At 40.6% G+C, this 25,132-nt stretch overlaps 1 protein-coding gene across 12 annotated transcripts in view; it reads right to left on the bottom strand.

The window, feature by feature from the left end:
* The window catches only part of ARID1B (AT-rich interaction domain 1B), a 434,060-nt gene that overhangs the window by 268,826 nt on the left and 140,102 nt on the right, over positions 1–25,132 (bottom strand). For 9 of the 12 annotated variants that reach the window (XM_083176326.1, XM_083176327.1, XM_083176328.1 and 6 more), the window contains one exon: positions 21,489–21,602. The exons of the other annotated variants lie outside the window; for them this stretch is intronic. In XM_083176326.1, the coding sequence (XP_083032452.1) occupies positions 21,489–21,602 (114 nt within the window). The remainder of the gene's footprint in view (positions 1–21,488; positions 21,603–25,132) is intronic. 12 annotated transcript variants of the gene reach the window in all.

Genomic DNA, 25,132 nt, shown 5'->3' with positions numbered 1-25,132 from the left:
GGGAGTGTGCACCCAGCTATTTATCGCTGCAGCATAAATAAATCACTGGCAATATGGTCGCTCAGCAACCATATTGCCAGCGATATTGCACCGTGTGTACACACGGCATGGCCAAAGTGTGGTCTTCAAGCTGTTGTGAATCTACACATCCCAGCATGCCTTGCCATATTTTTAGCATTCCCTAATAGTAAAACTGTGGCAAGGCATGCTGGGACTTGTAGTTTCACAACAGCTGGATGGCCATGGTTTGGCCATGCCTGCCTTACAGACCATTGTGTCTTAATGTTGATCAACAGATAAAGCAACATCATTTCACAAGTATAATTCCTAAATGCCACTGCAGTCTCAGATGATTAACTGGAGAAAAAAACAAAAAAAAAAACAATTTTTTAAATGTCTGGCAATAGAAATGGAAAACAAGATGAAAAACTAATAATTACTTACACAGAATCTCCCTCAGCCTGACACCTGTGTTTATGAACTAATGTAATAGCTGCACTGGATAGTCTAATTATATTTACTGTTATTTGTCCTTGAATGGAAAAAGTCTGGAGACTGCATGTTAGCTGAGATATGCAACTTCTGTCTCCAGAATGCCTAATACAATGCTCATTCAAATTTATCATTTTTACTGTTAAATAATGATTCTACTTAGGGTGGTATCACACAGGCGTTTTGAATTATTGCAGTTTCCCAGCTAGAAACAGCATTAGCGTTCCCAGCGCACAATCGCTTTATGGCAATATGACTCTGCCAAACAGCAATGTTATTTTGGGATCAGTAAGTTTATGTACAGTAACAGAATAAATGTACATTTTGCACGAACTGGGAAAAGAAAAGGGTTATAGGGTACAACGGCTTAGGGATGTTAAGAGGGTAGTTAAGATTTCATGGCGGCCACTTGATCACTGAGATTACATGTCAAACTAAATTGTTCTTATGCTTCTTGGCCAAAGAGAAATGCTAGAGCAGAATTAGCTCCCTGCCTAGGTGTTATCATTGACTATGAACTTTCCTTTGTTCGTCATATTCAATCTGTCTCAAAATCATACTAAATTATTATAATTATATTTAGGACGGACCATGGAAAGGGACAGAACTGAGGGCGCTATATATGGGTTGTGTCTCCTGCAGCGGCTAAGGGACAGGGTAGTTCACCCCGTAAATACATAAAGGTAGAAAACAGAAGATAAGCAGCGCACACAGTAGATATTATTGGTATATAAAATTATATAAATAGATTGGATGGACTTTTACAAAGCATTTTAATGAAATCAACTGAAAAACATTAGATAAAAAGTATTATAAAAATGATCAAAATGCAACACCCACAGATATATTCACTGTCCCGGAGAGCCCGTTCCTATAGGCACCCCTATTGGTAAAGGGAATATACTGTATGTAGAGAAATATTTACCACCTTTATGGGTAAAGGCAATATCCGCTTATGTCCGTGTGGTCGGTCCAAAGCCGGTATGAATAACCGTGTATCCACCGAAGATGTTTTGCAGAAATGATTTTGCAGTGGGGGTTACCTTACACAAGACACTGCTAAAACTCTAAATCATGCTCTCATCGTCTCCTGCATTGATTATTGCAATTGTCTCCTTACTTGTCTGCCCAGGACAGACTCTCACCACACAAATGCAGCTGTGAGGCTAATCTTTTCCTCATCTACAAAGCTACTCAGTCAGTCCCTCCATTGGTTATCTGTATTATACTGTATTCAATATAAAATACTTTTACTTACACAAGGCCATAAACCAAATGACATCTCTTACCTCAAAATATCCCCCAAATTGACCTCTTTGCTCCTCACAAGTCCTACGAATCCCATTCACAATTACAGGATTTTCTTTGGGTTGCACCCACTCTGTGGAATGCCCTCCCACACACAATTAGACTCTCCTCCAGTCTGCAAACCTTCAGCATTCTCTGAGCACTCACCTCTTCAGGCAAGCTTATCATATTCCACAACCAGCCACATAACCTTCATATACCTCTCCTATCCAATTACATCCCCACTGTACAGTCCACACATAGCCCAGCTTTCTCTTTTTCTCTTTCACACTTTTTATCCTCTGGATACCTAACCGGTATGTGCTGGGTCACCATATCATTAAGCCCACCAAGAGCCTTTGCAATCTTGTGGACTCTATGCAATAGATAACCTATCCTTGTGTATCAATGCCTATTTTCCTATAGATTCTATGCTAGGCCCTCCTACCTTTTTGTCTGTAAATTCCAGTTTGTTGTATCACTCTTTCCAATTGTAAAGCGCAACGTCATTTGCTGCGCTCTATAAGAATCTGTGGTACTTGTTTCCTAGCACGGCCACAATCGCGGGCATCGCGGGTGATTTTTAATGGTCTGCGATGCGACCAAAAAAAGCATGCGATGGTACCGACGCGTTTCCCGCGTTTTCCCCACGTCGGCGTGGAGTTGAGAATAGATAGTGTGGCGAGCGCAGCGAGCCCCGCGAGGGACGCAGATACCTGTGAAGCCCGTGAAGGGACGCGTTTACCTGTGAAGGTATCCGCGTCCGCTCGCCACGCTTCGGGCTTGGTGGCTCGCTGCGCTCGCCACACTATCTATTCTCTACTCCACGCCGACGTGGATAGTGGGGGTATGAAAAGGTCGGAGGACGCGTACCGCCACCGCTCGCCACGCTTCGGGTTCACGTTCATCGTGGGGTGGCGTTAACTCTTTTTGGGGGGCCATTTCACTGGTCAGGGTTTTTTTGGGGGGTCTCTGGCCCATTTAATATTGTTCCCTATGTTGATTTGGGTAAATTGAGGCATTTTACATTGTTCCCTATGGGAAATCGCGGGCGTCGCATCGCATGCGATTTTTTAGCCCGCATGCGATGCGACCGACGCAATTTTTTTATCTGCGATGCCCCAGATCAAAATCATTGTGGCCGTGCTAGGAAACAAGTACCGAATCTGTTAATAAATAATTATAGCATTTCCTATTTGATATGGTAAGGAGAGATGTAGGACTAACAGAGCAGAGAAGCAGTATAAGAACATAAAAAAAAAACACGTCTTGTTGCTGTAGTCAACATAGACTGCTAGGGTGAAAATCTGGGAGATCAGTGCTATTAGAAATGGAACTGCAATAGTCAAAGATTTTGAATATATGAATAAACATTTTTTTTGTGTGATAGTGTTCCCAGAGACTGCTTCTTAGATTTTGGAGGCAGACAGGGAAGAATAGTTCTAAGTAAGAGATGACATAAATGCAGTATACTTGAATGGTTATTGTTTTACAAAGTAATAGAGTTGTTAAGTTGGGTATATACCTATACCATCTCTATTATGACCACACAATAAATTACCTAAAATACTAATATAACTGTCAGATGGGTAAGTCGCATTTTATGTGTTGTTTAATATTTCAGGTGCTGACCTCCTGACCCCATAGAAGACCATACCCCTGAGCTAGCTCTATGTGTAAAGGGTCACAGGGAGTCAGGTTGTATAGGCACTACATAGCTGAAAGCTCAGTTTTTGAAAGAGTGGCGATATCCACTATTAAAATGTCAGAAATACTTTCAACAATATGGGGCAGTTTGAGAGAGTAGAAACATTTTGTTATTATCATTCCATATAGATAATAAAATTAATGAGCACACAGTTAGATAAAGTTTTTTTCTCTACAATTAAAAACTTGACCTTTTACATAATGAAATTGGTGTGAATACGGATATAAAAAAAATATATAAATCAAAGAAATTCAACTAAAATATATTTCTCCTTCAATGAAAAGAAAATGAATCATATATTGTGACACAAACAGTTTAAAAAAGACACACTAATTTCAATACAACCAAATTTATGTTTTGAAAAGCTTCTTCAGTATAATTGCAAAATAAAAAAAGTTGCTTGATTTTCATGAAATGACTAGAAGTATTAGATTCTATCTAGAATTTCTATTCCATATTTCCTACGACAATGGGCTAAATGTTATAACCTGCGAGACTATATAACTGCCACTTTCTAAAATAAAAAAATTATATAAAACTTTTATTACCTCAGTGGAACCCATTTTCTATACAGTAAAAATCTACTGTATCTAAATCTGTAGATGTAAAAACAAATCTATTAACCTTTATATTGACTTTTAAATAAGTGAACTTCAAAACAGGACACCTATGGACTTGGTCACCTCCGTGACCATCGTTGTTCAGAGTTTAGTGAGGGGAGAAACAATTCATACCCACAGCAAGATGTAAGTGTGCAATATTCATCTTGACAGTGAACTTCTATTTAGAAATTATTTTTCCATTTCGAACAGGAGAGAGCCAAGTGCTCTTTATAATCACATAAATGGCTTAGCTCTCTGTAAGTGCTCTCTCTTAGATCAACAAAGAACAGTCATAAGCAGCCAGCAGTGCTCTCTACTTTTCCCCTGGACAGGAGTTCAGGCAGTCTTTACCAACTAGCTATGGAATATTTAAAGGCCAATGGTTTTAAGTGATACCTTAATGGAGTTAGAATTGTATGGCTGTATTGGTGTGTCTAACAGTAAAATTTGACAATGATAGATCTTCCCCCTTATTTATTTATTACCAGTTATTTATCTAGTGCACACATATTGTGCAGCGCTTTACAGAGAACATTTTGAAAATTCACATCAGTCCCTGCCCCAGTGGAGCTTACAATCTATATTCCCTAACACATGTACATGCACACATTCATTTCTAGGGTTATTTTTTGTTGGGAGTCAATAAACCTACCGGTATATTTTGGAATGTGAGAGGAAACCCACGCTAGCACAGGGAGAATATACAAACTCCACACAGTTGAAACCATGGTCTGAATCAAACCCATTACCTCCTTGCTGTGAGGCAGTAATGCTAACCATTACATTGTCCGTATTGCCCGTTGTACTTTTATTTTTTGGAATATAAAATAGCAATTGTGAACTGGCAAGTTCAACTTTTTTGGGACAAAACAGACAGCAGTTAAGAGAATATACACATAGAAAGACAAAATAATTTTATTTATTACCAGTTATTTATACAGATGGAGCCCCTGTCATCTTTGCCCAGTGCCCGCCAGAACGTTGCCTCTGGCGAGCGTTGGCAGACAGGGACTCCATTGAACTGGGACACGCGTGCATCTTACGTGAACGCGCATCCCAGTCTCTCGGCGGCTGGGCAGCGGAGATGGGCAGGGTTAGTGGGGGGGTCGGGCGGTGAGGGGGACCGTCGGTGGTGGAGGTCAGCAGGGAGGTCCGTTGCCACAGAATCGCCAGCCCCTGCAAAGATTAGACGGGCTACATCTGTATTGCATGCATATATTATGCAGAGCTTTAGGCATAATATTAATTAAGAGGTTAATTTAATTGGGCGCCAATTAACCTACCAGTATATTTTTGGATTGTGGGAGGAAACCGGAGTACCCGGAGAAAACAAATGGCACTCCATCAGATGGTACAGTAAGCAGGAAATTGTAGAATTCATTCCTTCATTTTAGCATGTTCCATAAAAGCATAACTGTCAACTGTCCCAAATTTTGAGGGACAATCAGGGCCGGCGCTATCCACTCAGCAGCTCCTGCAAAGCAGGGAGGCGCCGCGCTGAAAAGGCACTGTCTCCCTCCCTGCTCTGCTAAAGCTGTCTCAGCCCTCACTGTCACTACCTCCTGCACGCCACCCGCAGCGCCTGTCTGAAAGCTGGCGGCAGTATAAAGAGCTGCTCCCTGCACCACGAGTGCACACAGCCTTCACACAGCCCGCAGAGTATGTCTGACAGCGGGCGGCAGTATGGAGAAGCTGAGCATCTCCCTGCACTGCGCACACACTGTCCTCCTCCTGTGACCTGCCCCCTCTTCCTCACGGACACTTGTGCTGAGGCATGTTGCAATGTCTGTGAATGCCAGGATGATATGTCCTGTCCGGATCCGCCCCCTACCTAATGTTCCCTGCGCCTGTCAACTGTCAATCAAATGAAGAACAGGCAGCAGTGCCGTCCTTCATTCCATCTTCTCAGTGTGCTGTGCCAGTGCCACTGCCAGTCCTCAACACTCCGCCCCCTCTATCTCCTGCCCTCTTCTTCCATCTCCTCCTTCTCTCCACTCCTTTCCCCCTCAGTCACGAGAGGGGTGTAATGGCGTCCACAGCGTCCTGCCTATGCAGATAGAAGAGGAGGGACTGCACAAGAGTTAAACAGCAAAAGAACAGTGTCTTTTATTATACATGTTTATAATAAATTTGTTTATAATTGTAGATTTTTTATATTAATTTAGACACTTTTTAAATAATGGGCTGGGTTATGTGCCTAAAGGTGGCCATACACGCTGCAATAGCAGCGTGCGATGCGATGTGCGCTCCTGTGGGCATCGCACAGTATAAAAAGTATGTGCTGCACATACTTTTTGTACTGCTTTCGGATCGCATCGCACACACATTGCATGCATGCCGTGCGATGCGATCTAGCCCATAACGTATGCGATTCTCGCAGTGTGTATGGGCACCTTTAGTGCCTGCAACATTTTGCGGACACAGCACTGAGATGGTGTATGCATACATGTACATGCACCTGAGATTCTCCATAGGATCGCATGTTGCATATGCTCCCACAATCGGGCTGCAGCTTGTTGCAATGGCAATGTGAAAGGGCGCAAAATTTATGGCTTGCAGGAGGGCGCCGGACACCCTAGCAACGGCCCTGGGGACAATCCCTTTTTTTAGCAAGATTCCATCAATAGGCCGCAGTGTCCAGCAATGTGAGGGAGTGTGAGTTGGGAGGTCCCCTCTCACACAGCAGACCAATGGTGAATAGATGTTGTGCGCATAGGAATAAGCACTAGCGCATCTCCTTTATGTGAGAAACACAGGAAATCGAGTCACCACAAGATCACTCATGTGTCTAATTAGTGATCAGATGTCTACAATTACATCTAATCACTAGGTGAGCTGGGGGATCTCCTCTCACTGAAGTGACTCTTGGCAAGTGTCACATGGATGGGCTCAGAAATACAGGACAGCATCCAACTGAAATTAGTGGCACCAAAGGGTTAAATCAGAGTTTAACATGTTCCCAAAGTATTGTACATCTATCTAAATTGTTAGGAGATATATATAGATATATATAGATATATATATATATATTTATACACACTAAGGATGTGCAGTATCTTTAATAATTTCATATATATATATACACACACACACACACACAAACACACACACCCTTTGTGCAGGATGCAGCCTGCAGGCATACAAATTTGGGAACGCTTACAGTAAGTCATTCATTTTTATCTGTTTATATTTATGTAAGATATATATATCTACACTGTACTAATTTGCTCTAATTTTATGAAAGTAATATCATTTTTTGAGGTTACTAAAAAAAAAAACTAAAATAACATTGTGGAGAAGCCAATATTTTTCACAGCATTACTAATATGTTGCAAGCATGCAATATAGACAAAAGTAAAGGCGAACGCTGTAAGTGTCTTACTACCTTGGGTATAGAATCATCAAGTGATTATGCACTAATTGTTTATATAATAATTCAAGTGCTGAAAAGGTTAACATAATCAAGAGAAATAGTTTATTTATTTTTATTAAAAATAAAATATAAAAAAAAAACCATATATATGCAGCTAGACTGTGGAGAAAAGAAAACCAAAGATGTATATTTTGAAACATTTAATAGCGGAGGATAGTTCTATAATCAAGTGGGGAAAAAAAAGCTTAGTGGAAGCCTGTGTTCAAACGCTAAATACCAATCTCCTGTCAGTGGAGGCCATTACCCACCCCGCCACCATGGCAACGCTAACAGTGTGCCTCACTTCAAAGACAAAGATGTAATTTCAGCTTTGCAGCAGCCAGAGGGAGTGGTTAGACTATACTGCTCTGGCTTGTCAGCTGATGATGAATTATACAAATGCTCCAGGAAGGTTATAGGGTGGATTGTAATACTCCATTCTTGGCATTAGTTAGGACTCTTAGTGAAGAATTATAAGGAACGCTATTAAAAAGACAATTTTGAAACAAGTACTATCGGTGAGTACCACACACACATTATCATATCACATACATAAACATATTATAATTATATATATATATATACACATATACACACACACCTATACACAACATATATATCCAGTATGTGTGTGTGTATGTATATATATATATATATATATATAGTTTTTTCTTGCACACAATGGGATATACTGTATATAGATTTCTTAAGCAAATATGGAAAAAATTATTTATGCGCTTTACAATTTCCAGATCTGTAGAACGCAGATACAGTAGCACACAGTGCAGTGAAGTTCTAGAGTGGATTTTGTGCCCTTATTGTGACTCCTTTCTCACTTTATCTTTATGGCTGTCACTTAAAATGCGCAGTGTGCGCATAAATCTGTTTATTATTTCAATGTTGTGCAGGAAACATGACAGGCACTCATCAGAATTTTCTCTCTGGAGTGAAATAATCATTCAGACATTAAATAAATATTGCTTCTAAAGTTTATTTTTTTAATAAAAAAAAGGACATCAATTAACACATGAATATATCTATTGAAAAAGTCAATTGCACCAAGGCTCAGCACCCTTAAACTACACATTTAGGGGCATATACAATAGCTGGTCTATATACAATAGCTCTAGGTCCTACAGCTATTGAATTATGTAGTGTTTTCTCCACGTGTAACACACACTAATGGTGCGTACACATAATTTAATATCTTAAACATTATGCACAATAATGATCAGTCATAATAACATGTTCGTGTATATTGTCAAGTGTGTATGCCCTATATCGGTAACTATACACAGGGCCGACGAGAAGGGGGGGCGGGTACTAATTACCCGGGCCCGTGCTTGCTGGAGGGGCCTGGCCGGGGGCCCTGGTCCGACCCCCCCCTTTCCCCTCTGTACCTTCTGGCCAGCAGCACACATCTACAGCATGGGCTGTGCTGACAGCAGGATCAGCATGAGCGTCTCACTAACAGCATGAGAGCTCATGCTGAGCCTGCTGTCAGCACAGCCCATGCTGTAGGTGTGTGCTGCTGCTGCTGAGGGGGGTACGACGACAATAACACTCCCTCCTCGTGTTTTTTCACCCCCTCCTAAACATTTTGGGGTGTGGCCACCTCCCACAATTAGGCCATGCCCCCAAAATGTTTATGAGGGGGTGAAAAAAACACTCTAAAGTCAAGGGGGTAGTGTTATTGTTGTCGGCACCACCCCTCTGCAGCTGCACACAATGCAGTATGTGTTGTGATTAGCTGGGAGGAGGGGGGCTGCATAGCTACAATGACACAATGTAGTGTGAACCACATAATAGCCCCACCCACTTTTGTTCAGTGAGCAGTGAATGTGGTGACAGGGGGGAAGGGTGAGCTGGATGCGGTATACTTGTCCACCATTCTCAGTAGCCAGGAGTGCCAGATGACTTTCGGGATCCTCCCGGACACTCCAGAAAAGTAGGCAAGTATGAGATATCTATCTATCTATCTATAGCGGGTATATATCAGAATGCACGGAGCGCGGTCGAAATGTCGACACATGACCTGACAACTGTCGCTGTAACCCATGTGAGAAATTAAACTCTTTTAAGCATAATCTAAAGAAGTCCTGGTGAGTGCATTCAGATATATACCCACTGTTTATGTTTGGCTTTTCAAGCCATTGGATGGACACCCCAGGCACTGGATGAGTTAACGGAGCGTGCCGATCCATGTAACTGGAATATATATATATATATATATATATATATATATATATATATATATACACAAAGGAGAAACCCTTTCCTGCGCTTATAGAACTAGAGCAGCACCTCTGAAGAGTCTTCTGCTAGACAAGACCCAATCAAATAGACATAGAAAAAAAGGGGGGGATCAGGGTGCGCTGAAGAACAATAAATGTCACTTAAAAAGTTGTATGTTTAATACAAAATATAAAAAGTACACGTGTATATTCTGTACAATAAAACACCCTTCTCAGGGGTATTACAATCATGCAAATATGCAAACATGTACAATACAACAATTGGTGAACTTTGATAGATTTTGCTCAAATTGGAGAATTTCATAAACGCAGATACAAGGCCCCTTGTATCAGATCTATATACAACATAAATGAAAATCTCTAAACAGTGAAAAGAAAAATGCATTACTGAATAACCTTCAATAAATGCTTATTTGTTTTTAAGAAATTATTGTCTTATTATATATGTAATTTTGTAGTGGTATCTTTAGCGCACCCCTATTCTCTCTCTCTCTATATATATATATATAGTAGAAGAAAGCAGCACTCACAATACTCCTTCACACAGCTGCTGCTGGGGTGTCCATAGCTCAGACCATATTTCATGTAAGTCATAAATATCCAATAGACAAAGAGCGCACTCACCAGACTTAGTACTCAGTAAAACTTCAAGGCTTTATTAGATCCATTAAAAACTTCAAGGCATAGTCGACGTTTCGGGTCTACACATGACCCTTTTTCAAGACAGCAAACACCTGGATCCCAAACCGATGGACAAAAAGTGAAAAGAGGTATCCTTTCTCAGTACTTAAACACATTTAAATACACCAGGTATAATTTCCTGTAAGCCCTTCTGCTTATTGGGAATAAGTACACGAAACTTGGTATAAATTTGCACACCGATCCTTTTTCAGTACTAAAGTACACAAAACTTGGTATAAATTTGCATGCCGCGGGAGTCCTTCTACCCCCCACACAGCCTCCAGCGCAGGCAGGGAGGCTTCCATCTCCCTGCCTGCTGCCGTTCCCTGCCTCCCTGCCTGCACCGGAGGCTATGTGGGGGGTAGGAGGACTCCCGGAGACACAGGCAGCACAAGCTGGCCCCTGAGGAGAGCTGGCAGGGGTGCTACGCTGACTATGCTTGGCAGCCGTTGGCAGGCACGCTATGCTGACTACGCTAGGTAGCCGTTGGGCTACGCTGACAACGTAAGTGTCGAAACCCATTGACGGCGTGTGTGTGCAGTGACGCTGGAAGTCCGGTGGTCTGGTCTGTCTATCGTGGTGACAACGTGCTGCTGCTCCGTAGTGAGAAAGAGAGTCGGCCTGCTGTCAGCCCAGATGCCGGTTACCTCTGTGGATGCACTGGTGACGATGACTTTGTTCATGTTTTAAAACTTATGTGTACGTGAGCTTGTATTTTTTAGTAAAGTGTTGTTATACGTATACTCAAGTGTTGTTATACGTATATATATATATATATATATATACACACACACACACACATACATACACACATATATACACATATACACACACACTGCCTTTATTGCAAATAAATATACATGATCATGTCCTTACATATACATATTGTCATATATTATGTACATATGTAGCTTATTATAATTAAGATTACACTCAGAGAGACTATTGTATCTGCAGATTAAATAATGCAGTTATCTGCTCCTGACCCCTTTCTCCTCTTCAATGACTCATTTGCCAGCATTCACCTAATCTTATGAACACAACTCCTGATTATATCACCACTGTCTAGACCATGCTACCTCTGCATTCAACATGCGTGACCTAAATTTAAATAGTCAAGACTGGAGCACGACGAGAGTAAAAAATTGTTAATTTATTGTTTTATATAATTTATTTATATAATTTATAGCAAAATTATTGTCATAAGTGACTGACATCTATGTTCCTAGATCAGTTATTTTTTTTATCTATGCACACAAATCATAACAATGAACAAACTTTTTTGTGTTTTGTTTTACCATTTGCCATGGTTTTTTATATGCTGGGTTTTGTAACCAAAATTATATGAAGTCTAAAGCCCCACACACTCTGGGCAATATAAAGAAAGATGTCACTCATTTTGTCCCTTCTGAGTGACCCAGAATGTATGCCTCCACAGAATGACGATGCACACTCCTGTGGGTCGTTAACAACCCCTTCCGTTGTTTGTGCATGTGCAGACGAGGGAGTGGATCCTTAACGAGGGCCATGCTGCGGATGTGTGTCCCCCACCGTTGCTTGCCGGCATCGGAAGGGAGTACACCATGGCGGGGTCTCTGACACCCCCCGTTGTGACCCATAATCACTCTTTCTCCTTCCCCTGTTGGCACCCACAATCTCTCTGCCCCACCCCTGCCAGCACACAAGATCAATCTGATCTCCCCCACCCACCCCAGCGTCAATTTTGAGACCCCCAATCTGACACCCACAAACACTCTGCACCCCCTCCCCGCCATCTGTGCGGCTAACCAAGACTGCACCTCAGGACAACCAGGAGTTGGAGGAGCTGCGTGTCTCTATCCCCCTGCCCTGTCAGTCAGTGAGCCTATTCGGCCCATTATGGCATCAATAAGTGCTTGGTGTAAATTAATTAGGGAGTGGGAATATTCTCTGGTGGGCTGGTGCATGTGCCCATTCTAAATAATCCAACATTAGTACAACTCTCTTGCCCTCCTCCAATCATTCACTGTGTAACACTAGGACAGTAGACATCCAGTTCTATGTGCCTTTGTGGACTGCCACTATGGGGGCACACTCTATATAGAAGCACCATTGTCATTTAGGTATAGGTGCTCTCCAGAAAGAAAGCATGTGTGTGTGTGTCAGCATCAACATGTGTCTGTGCCAGCCCCTGTGTCTTAGCATCTGTTTGTGTGTCAGCATCTGTGTCTGTTTATTCACATCTGTGTCTGTGTGTCAACTTTTGGACATCTGTGTGTCAGTGTCAGTATATCAGCCTGTTTTTTTATATTCAAACATGCAGGAGTAGGCAGAACCTGACTGCCTACTTCTATGACATGACAAGTAGACCAACTTTCATCAAACTACAGGGTTGGTTGGACTAGAAATCTGTTATTGTATGGGAGCAAATGACAATTAGCAATTTGCTCACAAACCCAGAAAAATGGCCAAAAACATTCAGTTATATTGTTTATATCAAACAGATTTAACTTCAGTACCTTGTACAGTACAGTTTTTGTTTGTTTCTACATTTTGGAAGCCGGTAACTTAATTACAAATTACATTTGCATCCATCCAACACACTAGCCAGCATTAGGTGAGTGGAAGGGGGGGGGGGGTAATCCTTATTCACAGCTGCTTTGGTTGTTTGACTTTAGAAATAACAAATAATGCAAACAGCAAGGGAGAGGCTTTGGGTGGTATTCAATGCTGCCGACGAGGGGGTTCCTGCAGCGAGGGTGGCTTGTTTTCGGCGAGGATAGCCGAAAATAAGCCATACGTGCAATCTAACACCCCCCCCCCCCCTTTACCCAATTCTATGCACCTGGGGAATCATCGCCGTAAGGCTAGGATTCCCCTGAACGTGTACAGTACACGCATACACATTCACTCTTGGGTTAATTTTTGCAGGATAACACACATTTTAGCAATAAAACAACCCCTACATCTACGACTTAGTATAAAGGGCTCCATCTAAGCCATACTGCATATTATAAATCATTTTTCTCTAAAACTGCATGCTAGGAGGTAAATGATGCACCCGTATGTGCATGAATTCAACCAAGAATTCAAGAATTAACATGTACACTAAAACCATAGCAAGCATCTTCTTTAATTGTCCGAGTTTAGTTATAAGAGCTAATTGCTAAATAATTACTGTGAATGACGCACAGTTACACTTAGAATAGCCAGCACACACAGTCCTACATACAATGGTATATAGCGCTATGTTACGTGAGGAAGACACTGCAGGCATCCGTTATAGACATATAAAAAAGGATCTGCGTGGGAGCACGTGATCCTCTCTATATTCGTTCCTCTGTTTTGTTCGCATCTTAAATCATATAATAAAACAGCACAAAGCCCAAAGGGTTTGATTGTCACTTTATGCAAACGATATCTGCATACATATGTATAAACGTATTCATCTATCACACCATTAGGAGCTTCCTATACCTAAAAATGCTGGAAATTGGTAGAGCATTATATCAAAAACAAAACTCTATTGATGCGTTGTAATAATCTTTCCCCAGCCTCTAATGTTCTTGCCACTTGTATGTGTCATAAAATGAAATAAAACTGTTAAAAATATTCCATTTTCCACTGCCTGCTTTATACCCTGTGGATTCACACCATACTTCCAACTAGGACACACTCCTTTTATCTCATCAAAATTGCACGACAAAGTTAACATAATGTAATCTCAGCAGTAGCTAGCAGAGGCAAAATTGAAGCGCCTGTGTAGTGTAAGACAGGGTAAGGCTTGACTTTAAAGACTGTAATAGCTCATTTTCCTTTAACTCCCATGGGTATTGATCAGACACATTTTTCTGTGACCTGAGACTATTTAGTGACATTAGATGTATTTCAAGCCTGGGATCTACGGTAGCACCTCTATTTTACTGTCTGCGCAGACTTGAAATGATTGCCTCTCGTGTAGGATCTACGATATGGAACCTAGTGTTTCCCATTTCCTGCACTTACGAACTATATAACTGGTACTTTAAGTAGTTAAGATTTGAGTGCCTTACAGATGTCAAAAGTGTTTAATAATATTTACTCCATCCATGGGGACATACTGTGATATTACTGATTATTACTAACCAAACATTTAAAAAAATAGCTTAGAAAATAGTTTTTATGTTTTGCCTACCAGCCTGCAGCAAAGGACACAAATGTGTTGTGACCTAATGCTTCCAGTATCTTTCCTTTGATCAGACTTGTGGCAAGTTTTTCCATAGCTACCAGTTGTCCCTAATTTCCAGATCCCAGTTTTTTTTCCACTTGAATATTGTAGTTACATCAGATGCACCACTCCCAAGCTAGGCTTTCCCTGACAGTGCTGTATCTGATGTGACCATGTGAGAGCTGAAAAGTAATCTTCAGGTCGCCGCCGTTGGGTTCAGCAAATAGGTCAGCCTCTCATCGGGCACTGGTATAAGAAGATGGACCGCTTGCAGCTACAAGAAAATAATATCCCTGCATTCCAAGCTCCACGCAGCCATATGTATGTATGTATGTATGTATGTATGCATGCATGCAAATATATATATATATACATATATATACACTTGTATGCTGAAGGAATGAGCGTCACTCGGAGACTGTTTAACAAAATACTGTGCTGTATTAAAAACATCACCTCAATAATACCAACGTTTTGACACCTCCCGGCTCCGTTTTCGAGGTGTGACGGAGTGGGAGGCTTCGAAACGTTGGTATTATTGATGTGATGTTTTGAATACAGCACAGAATTTTGTTAAACAGTCTCCAAGTGACACTCATTCCTTCAGCATACAAGTGTCCATATACAGTAGAATCTTCATCCACTGGGCACACATATATATATATATATATATATATATATATATATATATATATATATATATATTTGAGAATGTTAGGCACCACATGTTAACTTATTTTCTACACCACGAAATTCGGTGGGTACATTTTCTTGCTAAACTCTGCCTAGAAGATAAGCCTTTCTTAACTACTTTCATTTTTTATCTAATCTATTGTATTCTAACTTCATTTTTACCTAAACTATCTTATCTATGTGCAGTTTTTATATACTATCAATACTTATATTGGCTTTACATTTGTATGTGTGTTTGTGTATGTACACACACACACACACACACACACACACACAAGAGGGGTGTACAATAAGTTTCCATATGTGCAGAGTATAGGTAAAATAGACACAAGCTGACAATGTAAACTTTAATCTCTAACTAAAATTTTTGTGAATGCACAGAACCATATATGAGCAGCACTGTACACCGAAGAGTTAGGCATATTCACTTCCTTCACAATCTCATTATGGAGCTCAACTAAGGCCATGATCTTCTAAGTCTGCAAAAGTAGTTAGCGTCAGCTGGAGAGTTTTGACGGATTGCGAGCTGCTTTTGGTGATGAAGCACCATCCTAAACCAGTAGCTGCAAAGTCACCAAGGTATGACATGACATCACACTCAGGGCCGCCGACAGGGGGGTGCCAGGGGTACAGCTGTCCTGGGCTCCGGCCTCTGGAGGGGCCCGGGCAGCTGCCCACAGTGGCACGGCACCCCCCCGCACAATGTCACCCGGCGCCGGCGGCAGGCACGCACAATACACAGTGCAGCCTGCAGAGCGCCGAGCCTAGGATACAGAGGGGCTCGGCGCTCTGCAGGCTGCACTGTGCAGTGAGTGCTCCGTCTGAGTCCCGACGCCTGGAGGGAGAAGATTCTGCACTGCCGCCGCAGGAAAGTAATAGTAATTGGCTGGGGGGGGTGGCGCTCGCGAGGGGGGATTTGGCGCTCGCGAGGGGGGGGGGGGGTTGGCACTTGCGAGGGGGGTGCCGCCGGCATGAGCGAGGGGGGGGGTTCCGCTGGGGTCCCGTGCTGAAGGTCAGTCCCGGGCCCCAACATTCCTAGCAGCGGCCCTGATCACACTCTCACCAGGACAGGTGGTTCCTTGTCTGCTCTGCCATGCACATAGAAACCATAGAACTAATATAATAATCAAAAAACATTGCAAAAAAAACCATACATTTAAGTCAATGATGTCTTTCATTGTATTTGTAAATATTGTATATAAGATACATATTAAGCTAGTTTAAGTTAAACGTTAAACTTTTTTTTTTGGAGGAAATCCAAGAAAGCTGAAGTATTTCATAATCTTTGAAGTCCAAGACATTTTTTACTGGACTTTCATAGCTGGAGTGACCATAACATATTCCATTGTTCCCAAAACAATCAAGGAAAAATGCTGCCCTTTACCCTATGAGCACAATGAAAGTGAAAAATATATGTTCAATGACTCAATCGGTTGCTGTAAAAACCCTGAATGCACATGCAGAACATGTAGAATTTTAAACATTCACCTATAAACTCTAAAAGCACATTTTTTCCTGCAAAATAAATGATAAAAGAATGCATTATGTAGTGCAAATCCCAGGTAAAACAAAATGTTCTGGTTTGGAATGTTGACACTGTTTAATAAAGAGAATATGCTGAGGGCAAAAAGAATACCAACCTCTGCAATTAATGTGACTATGTAAAGAAAAGCTCTTCATAATACACTAACATATAACACTACCGGTTCGTGAAATCATTTGCAAATAGACCTACTTTTCTGCTTTAAGATTTTTAGGTTGTAGTGCAGATTTTGAGAGCAGAAAACAAACAAACCGTGGACTCATTTATAAGGTTGTGTGCATCCCTAATGTCTCTGTATATTATAGTAATGCATGTTGCGATGCAAATTGTTTTACAGTTGACATCAATTAATACATAAGTATTGGTTGATGTACCGGTGTGAGAGGTGATGTCAGCAGAGGGCCCCAGTGGGAAGGGCCCTTATTTTATTTGGGCCTAGCAATTTAATATTTTGTCCCGGCCCATGGTTGCCTTGGTTGGGAAATACCTTTCCAATCAACTCCTCTTTTCCTACATTTCGCACACCTAAACCTCCCACCGAGCTATAAAAACAGGTGGGAGGCTTAGTTGTGCAGAAAGAGTGCACCTAAACCAAGTGGGTGGTGCTTATATTTTGTCATTCTGGCACAGCACCATGCTGTAAAATGCCAGGACAGATAGTACTGTATGATGGAAGCCATCAAAAAGCTTCCCGATTACTCACTTCACTTTGCAACGGGGCAGTATCTGGGATGCTGGTCTACTCTACTGGTGTATGTGAGAGTTCCTCTAAATTTATGAATCTCCTAGGCACTGAGATTATGGCTAGCATGCAATTAACTAAATACAATACAGCTAAATAGACAAGCTCCTAAGAAAATCTAGACTATTTTTACATCACTTCAAAAATCGATATCAACAGAAAACATCTAAAAAAAAAACATTGGAACAAGCCACCAGAGATTATAAAAATAAAATAAACACTAAACAAAAAAAAGAAACCCTATGACACTTTTTCATGACACCACCATCAAAGTAACGGTCATTTGATTCTGCACCATACTCATTTTGTTTGTCCCTAGTGACAAACCGTACAACATGAATTATCTGTGATATTAACTGTGGTGCTAATAAACCGGAAAGCTAAAAAATACAGTATGTGCAGTACAGGTATATATATTTTTTAATCAATCCTGGTACGACCATACATAACTACTGTACAGTACGAGCAAGACTGCATTTTCCAGACAAACAAGCCTCCCACTCCAACCCATATACCCTGGACATCTAGGGTTCTCTGCAATGTACAATACCTCTGCTCCATTTATTGCATGCCTGTTGATTATTGTGCAACAGACAAAGAATGGTACGAAAAAGAACGTGTGTATACATTTAAAAAAAAAAAAAAGGAAATTACAGTCCAGAGTCTTGTGCAATCAGCAGCTAAATAATAGTATAAACTATAAAAGAACCACAATATTAGAAATAGCAGCCTAAGCTGTACAGAATATTGCACATTGCTAATGTCAGTTCTCCAGAGCGTTCACTTGAAATGGCCAAGGAAAGCAATCAACAAAGCTTAGTCACTTTGTTGTGGCTTTTAGCTTTTTTGCCTTTATTTCAGGCTTAAACAAAGTTCAGTGGGGTATCAAACTGTCTCAGCTTTAAATTACAGTTTGCTCTAAAATAGAATGCATGCACAACATGTCCCCAAAGCTACATGGAGGGAGCTTTATTCACTGGAAATTGACGGCTTGGCGAGTCAATAATCTTTCACACAGTAACAATTTTTAGCTAAAATTTTTTGACCCAAACAAAGGAAAACAACATCATTCAGCTACTTTACAGTATTGTGGCATAATGCTGAAGAACAGCCGTGAGAAAAATACCTGATACAATTTAATAAAATAAACAAATATACAATATGTGTATATAGCCCTTAAAAAAATCACTGGTCATGTCACAGCTGGAGAGACGGATAGTCGTTCCCAGTTAAATCAAGTCCTCTTGTTTCTACCTCCTTAATGACTGGATATTACAAAAAATACTTTTTTTTGTACTGAGCTCATCTACTCCAATGACCTTTCTACTAGACAGCAACCTCACACAGGGATTGTTTGCTATATATAGAGTAGGTTTGCTAGTTTTCATTGAGAGAGAAAAGGTTAATATCTCCAGTTGACACTATACCTTCTATATGAGCAATTGCAGCTTATCACCAAGGGTGCAAGTACTGAACAATTTTTTTTCACCTAGAGACCAAAGCAATGATTTAGAAACTTGTACCTTCCAGAATGTTTGTGTGCACAGTCCCTTTTCTTTTTTTTTTTATGTATATATATACATGTGTGTATATATATATATATATATATATATATATATATATATATATATATATATATATATATATATATATATATATATATATATATATATATATAGTGTTCATTCTAGCACCCACCATCTTTAAAAACCCATGAAGTTCCTGTTCCCTGCCTGGGGTGTCGCTGTCTGCTGTGGTGTTTCTAGTACAGGTCTGGTTTGCATATCAGTGCTGATATACAGACCACACTGTGCTAGAAGCACTACAGCAGACAGCGACACCCCAGGCAGGGAAGAGGAACCGCATGGGTTTTCAAAGATGGCAAGTGCTACTAGAAGGAACACTATATATATATATATACATATATATATATATATATACATACACACACACACACACACACATATACACACACACACACACACACACACATATAAACATACACACACCTATACATAGTATGTATTCTCCTTTCTTTCTTTTTTTTTTTTCAATTGAACACCAGATATGGTTTACTTGGTATTTTACGCTTCCAGCGTACAGTACCTAGGCTGAGTACGCACCTTTGCGATGGATCAACTGGCCAACCATTTATAAGTGCTATGCATAAACCATATTGCACATACACACTAACCAATACAACGGCCGACGTGTCTTGCCAGAAGAACCAGTAGTGATGTCATTTGTCTGCAGTCCCTGGAGAGGCATATGGGGTGGTTGGCATTGGCTGTGCAACAGTATTGATACAATATGTCTAGGAATTGTCATAGACATGTCGTTCATAGATATGTCTTCTGTAAAGTTTTGCTGATACACTATGGGGGTTATTTTGGTTCACTCTTTCTGACAAATTCCTTCTTAGATGGATAAAACCATGTGCACTGCAGGTGGGGCAGATGTTACTTGTGCAGAGAGAATTTGGGTGGGGTTTTACTTCAAAGTGAGATCTATAGTTCAGTGTAAAAATAAAGCAGGCCGTATTTTCCCTGCACAGGAACAAAATAACTCACCCAAATCGAATTATCTCTGCACCTTTTATATCTGCCCCCCCCCCCCTGCAGTGCACATGGTTTTGTCCTTCTAAGAAGGAATTTGTCAGAAAGAGTGAACCAAAATAACCCCCTATGTGATATGTCGTTCATCGGCTGAATGGACGAGATATAGCACACTGTGTACCTCGCATAGGGCAATTGACTAGACCAAATTTAGATATGACAGTTAAAGATCATACAATAATGTGCCATAAAGGCTAATTCCACTTTTTAAACATGTAATTATTAATTAGAAACATCTGATTAAAGTATAATAGTCACCAATAAAGAGAGATGGTCATTTCTGAAGTAAGGCAGAAAGTTACCATTGATCACATCATCAAGCCGATTTACTGACACATTTTACCATTGATCGCATAATCAAGCCGATTTACTGACACCTTTATAACATGATCTTTCCTAATGGGAGTGGGGGCAGACTGAGGTGACCCAGATCCAATATTTTAGCATATAATAATTTTGTAAGGTCTGTGACGTCTCAAACTTTTATTTGTAGTGGGAGCCACACATTACCACCTTCAATGGCCTAGTAGCCACAGGAGTGGAGAAGGACATGTCTGACTACCAAGAACACACTAATTATGGGGATGATATGGAGAGGTAAGCCAGGCTGGGTAAAACAAAGCAGGGGGCTGGATTGTGGGGACGTGGCCTACAGTATGTCAGGTTTTGGGTTTTTTTTACTATAACCATATACTGTACTTTTCGCACTCAAAACCATTAGGAGTTGACAGCAAATTTCATTAAAGTAAATTCAACAGGTACAATGATATTTAAAGTACAGGAATTTCTACATATATAAAAAAGGATCTGATTTCAGTATTGTGCATAAAAGAATAAACTTAAGATAAATATTTAAACTAGTGTTATTAAAACAAATATATGCTCCATAGCTAATAAGTTATTGTTAACATATCTGACAGAGTGTTGCTAATCAGGTGGCAAAGAAAGCATTTTGCCTCACATGGCAAATATAATTTCATACATACATACATAGTGCATGACTGCCATATTTCGTGTATATCTCTAGGAATGTCTGTTGGCAAAGTGTCAGTTGTTGATCAACAATGCACAGGCACTTCTGTGAGTTTCTCTTCACCTTCAGAGGGTGAGCAAATAAAGTGCAGACACACATCCAAATGTTCACATCCACTTTATAGATTATACAAACTTAGCTAGTTTTGTCAGAAGGTACTCTATAAGGATCATGTTCGAGAGATAGTAAGCAGCAGCAGGATAAAAGAGGAATACATTTTAAGTAGAGATAGGTCTTACTGGTAAGCTTGATGGTCTCTCTTGCTGTATTAAATTCAATTCCTCATGATTAGTCTTGCCAGTAGTCAATGAAGGAGGTGGGGGTCTGTTTCCATAGCCTTCCGGTGGAACATCCTGCATATGTCAGAAAAAAATATATTGCTTGTGGCCTCTAAACCTTTACAAGTGTACACTGTTCAGTACTGTATTGCAGAAACATGTCAATTTTGGATCAAAAGTTATGCAGAAGAGAATCCTATAAAAAACATCAAATAAACAGCAGTTTCAGCAAATATTCAATAAAGGTATTTTGATAGACAAATAAGTATCAGAGGGCACCAAATTTATTTGCCCTACATTTGTGTTTCTTTAAAAAATAACAATGGGTTTGTTCACAACACAAATACATTCAACAAAATTCTTATAACGTTTCACAATAGAGCATTCAGAGAAAGCTTTTATGTTAGACACATTATGGATTGAAGACGTGTAACTCTATGCATTTCGTCTTTAGGACTTCATCAGTGGTGTATTCAAGAATTATACCAAGAATGGTATCAAACTAGGGTACCAATAAAATATACTTTCATGTGGCATCTGGTTTTACCATTTTTACATATATTGACAAGAGTGCATAGTTGTCAACTTTGTTATAATTATAAGTTACTTGTAGCAACCGCTATATGGTGAGATATACTAAGCCTTGATAATGATAAAATGGTGAGTGATAAACCACTAACCAATCAGCTCCTACCTGTCATTTTTCACACACTGTGACATGGCAGTAAGGAGCTGATTGGCTGGTGGTTTATCACTCTCCATTGTATAACTTTTCAAGCTTAGTACGTCTAGCCCATAGTGTTTAAAAATTTCTCCACAAACAATAGCAAATGAAAGTATTTTGGTATAACAGGTAAAAACCTGTTCTCAGCACCTCAAATGTGACTCCTACAAAGCTGATAGATAAAAAAAAATTGATGTGTTGCACACAACAATAAACACAAATAACAAAAACCCATGGAAAGATCATTTTTTTTATCAAATATAAAAATTATATTTAATGCAACAATCCTATTCTTCATTAATAGCAAGTTAAGAATGCTTTTAAGAAAGCAAACATTTTCAATTTTTTTTGTATATTCCTACAAATCATTATCTTCTTCAAAATCTACCTGGATGTCAAACAAAAAAGACTGGCAGAAAGAGGCTCACAGCTCCTAGCATGCTACTTGATAGCAAAAAGGGAGAAGAGTATGATGTCACAGTGCAAGCAGAGTACATGTACGATGATCATCATCATGTGCCTGTGGTTGCCATGTTATTCCTTTCAAAATCAAATTATAAAGAACAGCAAATTGCATGCAGGGTTGGCTGGCTAACCATAAGTTTGTTTTAATAAACCCCAGGAGTGCCATAACTTTGTAAAATAACGACTATTATAAGAGAATCCCATTGACATTATTCCACATTCGTGTTGCTTTTGGTCTATATTTAAATGAGATTAATCAATTCTGTAACTTCACACACACACCTCCTCCCCTAACAATCCTATAGGACAGGGGTGGGGAACCTCAGGCCCGGGGGCCATATGCGGCCCCCGTAGCCGGTCTGAGTGGCCCTCCCATCCGCCCCTCAGCTTTGCTGAGGTTCCCCACCCCTGCATTAGGTCTACTGCGTGCGTCCAAATTCCATACTGACTGAGCTGATCTGTGATTGGCTGCGGGCTGCCAATCAGGGCTGCTTCCTGCCTAGCTGCTTCAACCAGGTAGTCAAGTACTGTCAAGTACAGGGGAATTCTCGCGAGAGGTCGGTCGTTCTCACGAGATTCCTCTTAATCAACAGCAACCGGAGACTGGGAGTCCTATTCAGTGGCAGACACCGGAGCGTGGGACGGCTGCAGCAATTTGTAAGATAATTTTTTACAAATGGCCCCCGAAGGATTTTTTCCCCATACAAACGGCCCTTGGCACAAAAAAGGTTCCCCACCCCTGCTATAGGATGAAAAAAAAACTTTCAATCTTAAAAGGTAAAACAAATACAACACATTAAGGAGGAAACACCTTGATGATGGTTTGATACCCTTCATTCTTATTTGAATCAAGAACTGTTCAGTTCTATTAAGTTGTCTCTGAGTGTACTTTTTATGTTTAGATAGGTTTATCTACATTAATTCAGACTAGTTACCAACCCTTCACAATGATGAAACATCATAACAGTAATGCCAGTGCCGGTGGCTGTGTGTGTGTCCCTGAAAAGAGCAACACTTAAATTGCTCCGTTGGGCACCATCTAATGACTGCTGGCTCACAAAACTCTTGAATTCTCCCACAGAGGTAAGGACCAATGTTTGCATTTTATTATATAGGATGTAATAAGCAGCAAAAATGGTTTTATTGAAAAATATTAAATAAATCATATCAACGACTAATAACGTTAAATTTTCAATCATAGTAAGCATTAAAACATGGTTGATCAAGGTCTCTAAAACCCCTTTTACACCAGCCCTGCAAACCCAGGTTTTTGCACAGGAACGTGCAAAATCCCGGATCTGCAGGTGGTGTAAAAGGTCTTACGCGGGTCAATGCGATTGTGGGAGGAAACCGGAGCATATGGAGGAAACCCACGCAAGCATGGGGAGAATATACAAACTTCACACAATACATAAATATGATTAAATATACCCATTATATCCAAGAAAGTTGCATGTGTTGGTAGTGCACCCAAGAAACAATTAGGCAGTAATGACATACGAAAAGAGACATAGACGACTTGGGGCACTTCTTATTCAAAGTAAAATTATTCAAATACAATTTTTATTAGCATATAATAAAATAGTGTGAAAACATATTGATCCATAAATCTCAAAAGTATAGAAACATAGAATTTGACGGCAGATAAGAACCACTTGGCCCATCTAGTCTGCCCCTTTTTTAAACATGTTACCTCAAACCATATCTGATCCTTATTTTTTTGTAAGGATATCAATATGCCTATCCCAAGCATGTTTAAATTGTACTTCTGTATTTGCCTCTACCACCTCTGATGGGAGGCTATTCCACTTATCTACTACTCTTTCTGTGAAGTAATTCTACCTCAAATTTCCCCAGAATCTTCCTCCCTCTAGTTTCAATCCATGTCCTCTTGTTCTGCTGCTCCTCTTCCTGTGAAGAATGTCTCCCACATATACCTTGTTAAAGCCCTTGATATATTTGAAAGTTTGGTACTTGTGACTTATCTGGGCCCCCGATATTCTTCATCGCACCTAAAAATCGCAATCAGATTGCATGCGATGCGATTTGCCGCGATTTTAATATGTGAAGGCACCCAGATGCCTGTTTCATATGTGAAATGGGCCCCCAGACCCCGTTTTTAATTGTATACCCACCCTGATGGCTAAATGCCCCTCATTGTTAACGCCACCCCACTATCAATGCCAACCCGAAGCGTGGCGAGCGCAGCGAGCCCGCGAGGGGCGTCGGTACGCGTCCTCCGACCTTTTCATACCCCCACTATCCACATCGGCGTGGAGTTGATTTTATATAGTGTGGCGAGCGCAGCGAGCTAACGAGCCCGAAGCGTGGCGAGCGCAGCGAGCCCCGCGAGGGGACGCGGAAACCTGTGAAGCCCACGAGGGAACGTGTATAGCTGTGAAGGTATCCACGTCCG

Source organism: Crinia signifera, chromosome 3, assembly GCF_055691185.1.
Source record: "Crinia signifera chromosome 3, ASM5569118v1, whole genome shotgun sequence".
Taxonomy (NCBI): Eukaryota; Metazoa; Chordata; class Amphibia; order Anura; family Myobatrachidae; genus Crinia; species Crinia signifera.
Note: the sequence above shows the minus strand (reverse complement) of the source record. Positions and strands in the feature narration are given on the sequence as shown.